General features: G+C 35.7%; 1 protein-coding gene across 1 annotated transcript in view; it reads left to right on the top strand.

The window, feature by feature from the left end:
• sphkap (SPHK1 interactor, AKAP domain containing) overlaps positions 1 to 12526 on the top strand; it is a 99528-nt gene that overhangs the window by 27738 nt on the left and 59264 nt on the right. The window contains exon 3 of the mRNA XM_056478710.1: positions 1008 to 1118. Within this exon, the coding sequence (XP_056334685.1) occupies positions 1008 to 1118 (111 nt within the window). The remainder of the gene's footprint in view (positions 1 to 1007; positions 1119 to 12526) is intronic.

Here is a 12526-nt window from a genome sequence, read left to right as displayed (position 1 = left end):
TACGTCAATAGGCTGTGTCAAAATGACATCAATGTTTTCAAAGTGCACTGCAAAGAGAGCGAAATTGTAAACATGAAGATTGCTAAAACTGAACTGTAAAAATACTTTGAAAGCAAATTACACCTAAGAGAGATGACCTCAATGCCTTTTTATTTTTAATCATTCCAAGTGTAAATGTTAGAATGTTCTAAATGAATAGGGCATAGGGGGGATAAGTTGGAATAAACACTGCCAGGAACTTTGTTACAGCTCTAGAGGTGTTTAAAAAAATGTTTTTATTTTCCATTAGCATTTAATGTGTTTTTGTGTACATGAAATATTTTTTGTAATTGTGGACACACTAATAGGATGTCTCGTGTTTTACCCATATTCTTTTCCAGGATGGTTGAAATCAACAAAACATTGTATTATTATTGTGTTGTGTATGACCATAAAATCAGAATATGCATTTTCTTTTCTATTTTACTTAATTTAATTTATTTAATTCATTTTAATTTAGTTTGTTTGTTTTGTTTTGTTTTTCTTTTATTGTATTGTCTTACTCATTTTTATTTCATTTTATTAGATATTTTGTTTTTTATTTAATTTATTTGTATTTTATTTTATCTTATTTGATTTGATTGCCACACGAGTGCTTGAGCTGTATTATTATGATGTGTATGATCATGAAATCAGGATATGCATTTTTTAATTTATTAAATTTAATTAAATTTTAATTTTATTTTTATTTCTTGTTATTTTTATTTTTTATAGATTTTTTCATTTTATTTATTTATTTTTGTTAGGTTTTGTTCTTTTATTGTATTTTTTGTTTATTTTTATTTCATTCTATTTAAATTTTAGTGTTAGTTTTTTCAATTTAATTACATTTAAAATAAAAATTTTTACATTTTTATTTTATTTTGTTTTATTTTATTTGATTGTTGGCCACATGAGCGCTAGACCTTAACTTTTGCTGTTCTCCAGATATCCTGCCTCAGTCTGACTAAAGTGTGTGTTTGTGTCAGGTTTTGTGCAGTAACAGTGTTCTGGATTCGTCTGAGTACTGGCTGAAGAATGATAAGACGCTCTGCAGAATCGGATTCCTGGAGGACCAGCATGACGGCGGCTGCCCGACAGTGAGTCTTTTTCACATCTCACACACTCCAGAAGTGCTGAAATCCTCCACACACGTGTCCATACATGTGATTAGCTTGTGGCATTTATATTGTGTTGAGCTCCCACTGATAAATGTGTTGCTGATTGCGGTGATAATGTGGCACGATGTTCGGTGTGGCTGAATAATATACAGTTGAACTCAAATTTGTTAGTCCTATAATTTTTTTTTTTATGTATTTCCCAAATGATGTTTAACAGAGCAAGGAATTTTTCACAGTATTTCCTATAATATTTTTTCTTCTGGTGAAAGTCTTGTTGTTTTATTTCGGCTAGAATAAAAGCATTTTTTTTTAATTATCTATTATTTTAATAATTAATCTGTCGGTTATTTTTCTGATTAATCCATGAATCTGATCATTTAAAAAAAAACACAAGAAAAGCATTCATATCAAACCCTTTATTCAAGAACTGCAATCTTTAGGAAGTGCACAAACATGTGCACTAACATCCCTGAGCTGTTATAATAATAATAAAATAAAAAAACCAAGTAGTTTTGTCCTGTTTTCAATCCAAGTATCTAAAATAAATTAAATCAACATACATATACACATGAAATAGCTTTAGAAATTAGTGTGATTAGTGTGATTAGTAGTGATTATTAAACCACAATGAACTGAGCTCAACTGAACTGAACTTAAACACTACAAACTGAACTACACTGTTCCTATTTACTATAACCTTTTATGTGAAGCTGCTTTGACACAATCTACATTGTATAAGCGCTATACAAATAAAGGTGAATTGAATTGAATTGAATTGAAAATTGTCCTATTTTCTGAAGAAAAAAAAAACATCTCAAAATTGAACGACTATTTGCTTAAAAGAAGCAAAAATTTTGCCAATGGGTTAAGAAAAATAATCTTAATGAGATATAATCTCAAACAGAAGCGTAAAGCATCACTTCATTTTCTCATGCCATTTTTCTTGTTTAGTAATCCTGAGAAAAAATTAAAAATTTAGATCTTAAAAATTAAGATTTTTTACGTATTTGGACTGGAAACGTGAGAAAATTACTAAGGAAGAAAAGTTTTCTGCAGTGCAGCTATACATGACAACAGATGGAAAAATGAATGATCAAAAAAGGCGAGTGAATGAAAACCCGTCTTTAGTCTTGCAATGCAAGGTAACTCTACCACCGCTGCTTTACTACTGTTATTGACTCATTCACTGGTGAGTTTAAAAGATTCTATCTGGAACTGGAAGTGAGTTTTTTTAGGCGACCGTTAGTTTAGAACGTTCATCCTTCATGTTTCAATAGAGACGCGTCTTGTTTGTTACGTGACACACCGCAGCCATGTGGATAAAGAGTAAACGGCAGTAGCAAGGACTTTACGTTCCTCACATAGAAATGGAGCAGAAGTAGGATTCTGTAGTGATTTACCCTGCTGTTGAACTCCCTTCCTCCACATCCGTGTTTTTGAGGTGAGAGAGACCGTGTTCTGCTCTGCGCTGAACTAATGTTTTTGTTTTAATTAATCAAACATCTCCATGTCACGCAACACAACGTATTGGTTATGAAATTCATTGCCAACTATTTTAGTAATCGATTTTTATTTATTTAATCAATTCATTGTTGCAGCCCTAAAAGGAATCAGTTATTAGAAATGAGTTATTAAAACTATTATATACAGAAATGTGTTGAAAAAAAAACTTATTTTACTTTAAAGGGCACCTGTGGTAAAAAATCAACTTTTCAAGCTGTTTGGACAGACATATGTGCATGTATGGTGTATAGACCGTCATATTGGGGTGATATAAGCACACCCAGTGCTTTTTTTTTTCAATTTAACAACATAAAAACGGTGGACCAATTGGAGCTGTTTTCAAACCGACTGCAACTTTACGTAGGAGAGCGGTCCCCCCGCCCACCAATATTGATTGACAGGCGCGTCATCATATCCTCAGTTTGTTGATTCACGTCTGCCATTTTCAGCGTGAGTCAAAGCAATATCACTAAAGGAACATCCTAGCTCTATTTTTAGATACAAGGCTCATTGGGCTCAACACAAGATCAATATTCTCCACATTATCGCTCTAATCAGAATTATTGGTTGTATCTTTAGGTAGGTTTGCAAACATGTGTACTTCTCATTGAGTCTACCTTATACTTCAGCCGTTTGCATTTCTCGCGATCACAGAAGCTCCCTGTGATCTTAACTAGCATGCGTTTTAGAATTCTAAACATAGGTTTCTATCAGGGTACACTCAAGTTGACGCCTGGGCGCCGCGGACCGCTGCAGAAACCTATGTTTAGAATTTAAAAACGCGTGGCGCGACGATTCGGGACACTTCATGTTTCTGCCGCGCCACAGAGAGTGTCTGGTGTGCCGTGTCGCGGCTTCGAGCGGCGCATCCGGTGCCTCAGTCAAAGTTAATTCAGTGTGCGTGGTTATTAGTTTCTGTGTACAAGCTCGGCACTTGAAACTAGCACACAGTTGGCTGTAAAACTGTACAAAGACACAAATGATTTTGTACTCTCTGCTTGGTCTGTATCAGAGTCGTACATGTACGACTGAATGGTGATCCTCTCTCTCCTTCTCCTTCTCTGAGTCTGCCTGTCAGCGGGTGAGCTCATGGCTCCGCCCCCTTGTTACGTTGGCGGGAAGCCGAAACTAATTTACATGTGAAGCAACACACCCATAAATCAGTGAACTGTGGACACGCCCCTAACATGACACTTTTTAACACATCATAATAAAAAAATCTGAATTGTGTTTTAAACTGAACCTAAACTGGCACACTCAGAAGAACCATAATATTAATATTAAATCATAAAAAAGAGGTAAACTATGTGCCCTTTAAACAGAAATTGGGGACAAAAATATACAGGGGGGGGGGGGGGGGGGGGGGGGGGGGGGGGGGGGGGGGGGGGGGGGGGGGGGGGGGCTAAAACTTCTGACTTCTCCTGTATATTGTGTTAAGCTCCCATTGATAAATGTGCTGTTGATTGCGATGATAATGTGGTACAATGTTGGCTGTGGCTGAATAATATATGCAGAAAGAGAATGGATCTGCGCCTGGATGACAGCTGCACTAACTGCAGGACTGGATAATTAGAGTCTAATGACAGATTTTATACCTCGCTTTACTTTAATGGCAAGTTTCTTGTCTCATGTAAATGATGGCTCGGCAGCGATCTTACTATGCATAACATTATGCGGTGATCATGCCGGGGTTTCTGCTCCTTCAGGATGAATTATCTTGAATTGTCTTTCTGATTATCTGCATGGTGATCATTTTATGGAAATTTTACTCCAGGATTTTTAATTTTTGAGATCTCTGCTTACATTTTGGAGCTCTGAAGGTTTTTTTTACAATTCAATGAACTGAAATTGTTGTTTTGGTACACAAACACATTTCTAAACAATAGTTTAATAATTAATTCCTAATAACTGATTTCTTTTATCTTTGCCATGATGACAGTAAATAATATTTGACTAGATATTTTTCAAGATCCTAGAATTCAGCTTAAAGTAACTTTAAAAGGCTTAACTAGGTTAAGTTAGGCAAGTCATTGTAAAACGATGGTATGTTCTGTAAAAATTCGATAAAAGATATTGCTTAAGGGTGCTAATAATATTGACCTTAAAATGGTTTTAAAAAATCCAAAACTGCTTTATAGCCGAAATAAAACCAATAAGACATGTTTTTCCAGAAGAAAAAATATTATAGGAAATACTGTGAAAAATCTTTGCATTGTTAAACATAATTTGGGAAATATTTGAAAAAGAAAAAAAATCACAGGAGGGCGAATAATTCTGACTTCAACTGTACATGTATTATGTTATATAGAGATGCAAGATTTTGTGTTCTGGCAATATCTAATATTTTCTTTAACCAATTTTAGCTGTCTTTATCAATCTTTTATCTATTTTTTGCTTATTATTATCATTACTTTTAATCATATAGATGATTAGATTATATATACTGAATATACAGAATAATATGAAGTTTTATAAATATATTATAGATGCACCGATTGCAATTTCCATGTCCAGTTGATGGTTTGTTAATAGTGTGAATTGTACACTTCTATAAATTGAATTGCATTTTTCATGGTCAATTTTGATTTCTGATTTTGTTGGTAAGTGTGACCTGCCGATACCGATATTTTTGGCAATTCTAAAAGTTATATATATTATATTATATTATATTATATTATATTATATTATATTATATTATATTATATTATATTATATTATATTATATTATATTATATTATATTATATTATTTTATATTATATTATATTATTTTATATTATTTTATATTATATTATTTTATATTATATTATATTATATTATATTATATTATATTATATTATATTATATTATATTATGTTATATTATATTATGTTATATTATTTTATATTATATTATATTATATTATATTATATTATGTTATATTATATTGTGTTATATTATTTTATATTATATTATATTATATTATATTATATTATATTATATTATATTATATTATATTATATTATATTATATTATATTATATAGAGATGCATGATTTTGTGTTTTGTCAATATCTGATGTTTTCTGTAACCAACTTTGGCTGATGATAATATTGATATAGTTTATTATTTGTGCTTTTTTTGGAAAGTCATTTATTATAATCAATTATGTTAGTCATAAAGATGATTAGATCATATACAGAATAAATTAATTTTTATGAATATATTAGAGATGTACCGATTGCAATTTTCAGGGCCGATTTTGATTTCAGAATTTTTATGGTAAGTGTAATGTGAAGTGGACGCTGACAAGGAGGTGCGGATCCAAACGCAGGTTTATTGAGAATGGTCAGGCCAGCAACAGTCAACACAGGGGTAAACAGATGTATACAGAAAATCCAGAGTCGTGGTCATAAACAGGCAGATGGTCAAAGACAGGCAGAAGACAGGAATAAACAGTAAAATAAAGCAAGAGTTAAACACGGAAGGCAAGGTTCACAATGCAGCTAAACAAGACTCAGCAATGATGTCTGTGTGTGTGCGCTGTATAAATAGTCCATGTAATCAGTCTTTGACAATCATCTAGCTGTGTGTTTGCAATCAGTCAGAATCAGGAACCGGTGTGAGTGTGTGAGGTGCATGACTGGAGCTTGTAGTCCATAATGGCGGATTTGTAGTCCGCAACCGCTAGATTGCTGATATACATAACAGTAAGTATCACTTGCTGATACTGATTTTTGCTGCTTCTAAAAGTGCTGAAAGTCTCAGTTAATGGTTTGTTAATAGTGTGAATCATACATTAAAATAAAATGTGTTTGGTCTTGGCGGTACAGATCTGCTATGCTGCTGCTGCATCTAGTTAATGACACAGGAGCAGATTAGGTGACCTATCAGCCTGTGCATGCATAGAGTTTCATGGCAGAAATTGTGCAAATTCTTGGTGCACCACTACAAAACCACTACAATATTTTTTGATAATGACCGCTGGTTTTTGTAGCCAGAAATATGTACGCTGTAATTTGTGATGGCAGAAAGTGGCATGGCCTGTTGCGTATCTGTGCACTGGGGCTGGTCAGATGGAGACTCCTCCACCCTCGGGCTCAGGTGCAGTCAGAACAGCTTTCATCAGGGCTGTGCTTTTACTGCGCTGATGTCACACATGATGTTCCTTTAACACAAAAGCTCCGTGCCGGGAATCAATCCCACACACACCAGCTGGCGCTCAGACTCTAATGCCAGTGCCGAGTGCCAAAGAGAGAGCGCGTGAGAAATACAAGCATTTAAAAAATTCATGGAATTACCATTACTACAACTTAAATAAATGCATGGCTGCAGTTAAATGACTGGATTTAACTTAAACTATATATGAACCTTTCTTCATATATTAGAAGTTTATGGTGTTAACATGACCTTACACATTGTCAACACATTAAGTTAGGGATGAAGTACATCAGCAGTTTCTTATCTCAGAACAAAGCCAGACAGGTTTATCGGCAGCCCGACGTGAATCGCAGCACTGTTGTATAAGACTGAAGGGCTTTATTCTGTGAAAACAACCATTCTGTATGTACGTTATCCAGATTATTATGCAGCTACTTGCCACAAAATATTAAAATTAAACACAAAACATTGTTCTAAGCTGTTGTAGTACATTTTAATTTGACATTATTCAGCCACAAGACAGCGCCAAACAGTCAAAAACACAAAGCTGACAGAAATGAAAACCGCTGATGGAGTATACACTAACCTGCGCATTATTCAGACACAAGATGGTGCCAAACAGTCAAAAACACAAAGCTGACAGAAATAAAAACCGCTGATGGAGTATACACTAACCTGCGCATTATTCAGACACAAGATGGTGCCAAACAGTCAAAAAACACACAACTGACAGAAACGAAAACCGCTGATGGAGTATACACTAACCTGTGCATTATTAAGTCACAAGATGGTGCCAAACAGTCAAAAACACACAGCTGACAGAAATGAAAACAGCTGATGGAGTATACACTAACCTAGGCATTATTCAGACACAAGATGGCGCCAAAAGTCAAAAACACACAGCTGACAGAAACGAAAACCGCTGATGGAGTATACACTAACCTGTGGATTATTCAGACACAAGATGGCGCCAAACAGTCAAAAACCAGCCAGACAGGTTTATCGGCAGCCCGACGTGAATCGCAGCACTGTTGTATAAGACTGAAGGGCTTTATTCTGTGAAAACAACCATTCTGTATGTACGTTATCCAGATTATTATGCAGCTACTTGCCACAAAATATTAAAATTAAACACAAAACATTGTTCTAAGCTGTTGTAGTACATTTTAATTTGACATTATTCAGCCACAAGACAGCGCCAAACAGTCAAAAACACAAAGCTGACAGAAATGAAAACCGCTGATGGAGTATACACTAACCTGCGCATTATTCAGACACAAGATGGTGCCAAACAGTCAAAAACACAAAGCTGACAGAAATAAAAACCGCTGATGGAGTATACACTAACCTGCGCATTATTCAGACACAAGATGGTGCCAAACAGTCAAAAAACACACAACTGACAGAAACGAAAACCGCTGATGGAGTATACACTAACCTGTGCATTATTAAGTCACAAGATGGTGCCAAACAGTCAAAAACACACAGCTGACAGAAATGAAAACAGCTGATGGAGTATACACTAACCTAGGCATTATTCAGACACAAGATGGCGCCAAAAGTCAAAAACACACAGCTGACAGAAACGAAAACCGCTGATGGAGTATACACTAACCTGTGGATTATTCAGACACAAGATGGCGCCAAACAGTCAAAAACACACAGCTGACAGAAATGAAAACAGCTGATGGAGTATACACTAACCTGCGCATTATTCAGTCACAAGATGGTGCCCAACAGTCAAAAACACACAGCTCACAGAAATGAAAATCGCTGATGGAGTATACACTAACCTGCGCATTATTAAGTCACAAGATGGTGCCAAACAGTCATAAGCACAAAACTTATAGAAACAGCTGATGGAGTATACACTAAACTGCGCATTATTCAGTCACAAGATGGTGCCCAACAGTCAAAAACACACAGCTCACAGAAATGAAAACCGCTGATGGAGTATACACTAACCTGCGCATTATTAAGTCACAAGATGGTGCCAAACAGTCATAAGCACAAAACTTATAGAAACAGCTGATGGAGTATACACTAACCTGCACATTATTTAGTCACAAGATGGTGACAAACAGTCAAAAAACAAATCTTATAGAAACAGCTGATGGAGTATACACTAACCTGTGCATTATTCATTCAAAAGATGGTGGCAAACAGTAAAAAAACACAGCTGACAGAAACAAAAACCGTTGATGGAGTATACACTAACCTTCGCATTATTCAGTCACAAGATGTCGCCAAACAGTCAAAGACTCAAAGCTGACAAAAAAAACTAAAACAGCTGATGAAGCATACACTAACCTATGTATTATTCAGCCACAAGATGGTACAAAACAATCAAAAACTGAGGACGGCCAGACAACCAGATACATATAAATGTGAATGTAAGTATTTGGATTGCAATGTATTCATAGACGGTCACGGTGATTCGAAGTTCCTGAATGAACCTGTGTTATTAAGCGGTTGTTATCAAGGGATAACATACCTTGTAATGTTGTGGCTGACCAATCAGAATTGGGTATTCCAGACAACCGTGTAATAAGTAACGGATAATGTTCATCCAACCAGTTACAATAAAGCCTGACAGACTTATCAGTTGTTGTATAAGACTGAAGGTTTTTATACTGTGCCCAGAAACAAGTATTCCTGGGAGCCATGCAATCCACTCGTTAAGTCGTGACATATTGGTGACATATGGAATACTGTTTCCGGGTCCAAGCCGCTACTCATTTGAATTGAGAAAATATTTGTTTATGACCACTTTTTAGTGATATAACACACATTAAAGTGAATTTTCTGTAAAATCATGGTGTACACATGAGTCTGTGGGTTTGCTGCATCACAAATACCAAAATTTCAACTATTTATAAAAAATTAATAACTTTCTTGCAATCGAATATTAGACATATATATTGCAATCATGATTTTCGAAAGTTATACATCACTTTGTAAACGTTTATTATAATCATTTAATGAGTCTCCCAATACAGTTTGATATAGCGCTTGGACCCGGATTCCGCTTCACAAGACGCCATACTTAACAAGCAGATAAGCATAAGCGTACAGTTTAGCATTTCTAAAGCATACAATTAAACAAACATAAACTGTAATCCCACTCAATTTCTCTTTCTCAGGTCTTAATAAGAATAATAATAATAATAATTCAATTTCTCTTTCCGTATTCAGGTTGATTGTTTTTTGTTTGTTTTTTTTGGTCAAAAATCATTTTGTAATTGAATATTTTTTTCCGTCTCATCTTCATACGGCAATTAACTCTTGTGCATTGATCTCTTCTGGACGCATTTAATTGAGGAATCACTCATCCATTAAAACTGAAAAAAATAATCATTCTAATTTAAATTATTAGTTGTCGCTGAGCAGACAGAGTCTTATAAAGGAAAGGGACAGAATGCTAATTGCATGCTCAGTCCCTCGTGTTCAATGTGTTTCTCAAGAGCAGAACTGTTAAACAAGAAGCCTTCGCTTTCTGGGTCTCTATAGGGAATCCTATAATCATTCATTAGAATAACACTAGAGCTGTGGTGACAAATCATTTGAGAAATCGATTATGAGATTTTCAAAATGCATCGCTATTCTCTCTTGAATCAATTCTGAGCTTAGTTTTTAACAGCAGACGGTGCTCTAGGCAGGCTTTTAACAGATGACAGTGCTCTAGGCTAGTTTTTAACAGCAGATGGTGCTCTAGGCTAGCTTAGTTTCTAACAGCAGACGGTACTCTAGGCTAGTTTTTAATACCAGACAGCGCTCTAGGCTAGTTTCTAGCAGCAGTTGACGCTATAGGCTAGTTTTTAACTGCAGACGGCTCTCTGGACTAATTTTTAGCAGCAGATGGCACTCTAGGCAAGTTTTTTTACAGCAGACGGTGCTCTAGGCTAGTTTCTAACACCAGACAGCACTCTAGGCTAGTTTTTAACACCAGACAGCGCTCTAGGCAAGTTTTTAACAGCAGATGGCGCTCTAGGCTAGTTTCTAACACCAGACAGCACTCTAGGCTAGTTTTTAACACCAGACCGCGCTCTAGGCTAGTTTTTAACACCAGACAGCGCTCTAGGCTAGTTTTTAACAGCAGACGGCGCTCTAGGCAAGTTTTTAACAGCAGATGGCATTCTAGGCTAGTTTTTAACACCAGACAGCGCTCTTGGCTAGTTTCTAACAGCAGATGGCGCTCTAGGCTAGTTTCTAACAGCAGATGGCGCTCTAGGCAAGTTTTTAACAGCAGATGGCGCTCTAGGCTAGTTTTTAACACCAGACGGCCCTGTAGTCAAGTTTTTAACAGCAGATAGTGCTCTAGGCTTGTTTTTAACAGCAGATGGCGCTCTAGGCTTCTTTTTAACACCAAATGGCACTCTAGGCTAGTTTCTGAAAGCAGATGGCGCTGTAGGCTGTTTCTAACAACAGACAACGCTCTAGGCTACTTTTTAACAGCAGATAGTGCTCTAGGCAAATTTTTAACCCTACACTCAAATCCTCATGGGGAATTGTGTCATTGTGTGTTCGATTGAATCATGTAAGTTGGCTTTTATGTAACAAGATTAATTTAAACATTATTTTAGGTTCAAGTGGCTATTGTAAGGTATTGGAGGCAAGCAAACACAGCGGTTTCTAAAGCGTATAGCGCCATCTGCTGTTCAAAACTACATTTAGAACTGGTTCAAGAGAGAATAGCGATGCATTTTGAAAATCTCAGAGTTGATTTTTCAAACTATGTTCACCAAAGCTCTTGATTACATAAATGTTCTCCTCTAAAAGAAAGTGAGTTGGACCGTGGTGTGTGAGGACTGGGTTTGATGTAATTGGATTGTAATAACTGGGATTGGATGATGTAATTACTGGTGTGGGTTTGGGTCACTGGTAGTCAGGTGTTAGTAGGCTGTGTCAGGTTACTTTGGAAACCGGAGAACATAATTGATAGCTTCAGTCTGTAATTAAATTTAGTTGTTTGTGTGTTTTTGTGTGTGTGTGTGTGTGTGTGCACGCTGCCAATAACCAGTAAGGTATAACAAGTGTGTGTTTATACATTTTTGAAGATCTCACTTTTTTAAAAGGCTTCTCTTTTCTCCCATTCCTCACATGTCTCTTCTCTAGTCTCCTCTCCACTCATCTTGTTTTATCTCCTCTCTTCCCTTCTGTTGTCTGCTCTAACTTTTTCTCATTCATCATCTTCCCTTGTCTTGTAATTTCATGTCTTTGTCTCTTTTACTCATCTCTTTTTGACTCTTCTCTGATCTTTTTTAGATCCTCAAAGAATTACTTTGTTGAGTTCAAAAAGCATTTGGTAACTTTTTTTGGGGATGGCTATCATTGGCTCCTCCAGGTATCTTGTAGTTGAGAGAAGAATCTAAAGTCTTGGCAATGAGGATACAAAAACTTTTATAGTTCATAACCTGTGCATTTATTTGAGTCTGGATCATATATATTCAACATATTTGGAGGATTTCGTCTTGATGAATAGTTGTTTCTAATGCAGAAGACCCTTTTTGAGTTTTATTTAGGATTGATTCAATCTTGGAGTTGTTCTAAAATACTGAGACACGAAGATGAACATGATGGAGGTTTTAGAATTTACATGCCATTAGAACTTACATGCTTACAGCCATCGTCTTTAGCCATAACATTTCTGAATGGTCAATGGAGAACTTTGCATGCAATTGCTGATAAAAAATTCTGTAAAAAAATTTGGAGGGATTAATTCTTAAGGCATCTCTCCCTCAGACATT

This window comes from Danio aesculapii, chromosome 18 (assembly GCF_903798145.1).
Source record: "Danio aesculapii chromosome 18, fDanAes4.1, whole genome shotgun sequence".
Classification (NCBI taxonomy): Eukaryota; Metazoa; Chordata; class Actinopteri; order Cypriniformes; family Danionidae; genus Danio; species Danio aesculapii.
The sequence above is the reverse complement of the archived record's forward strand: the minus strand, read 5'-3'. Positions and strand labels throughout refer to the sequence as shown.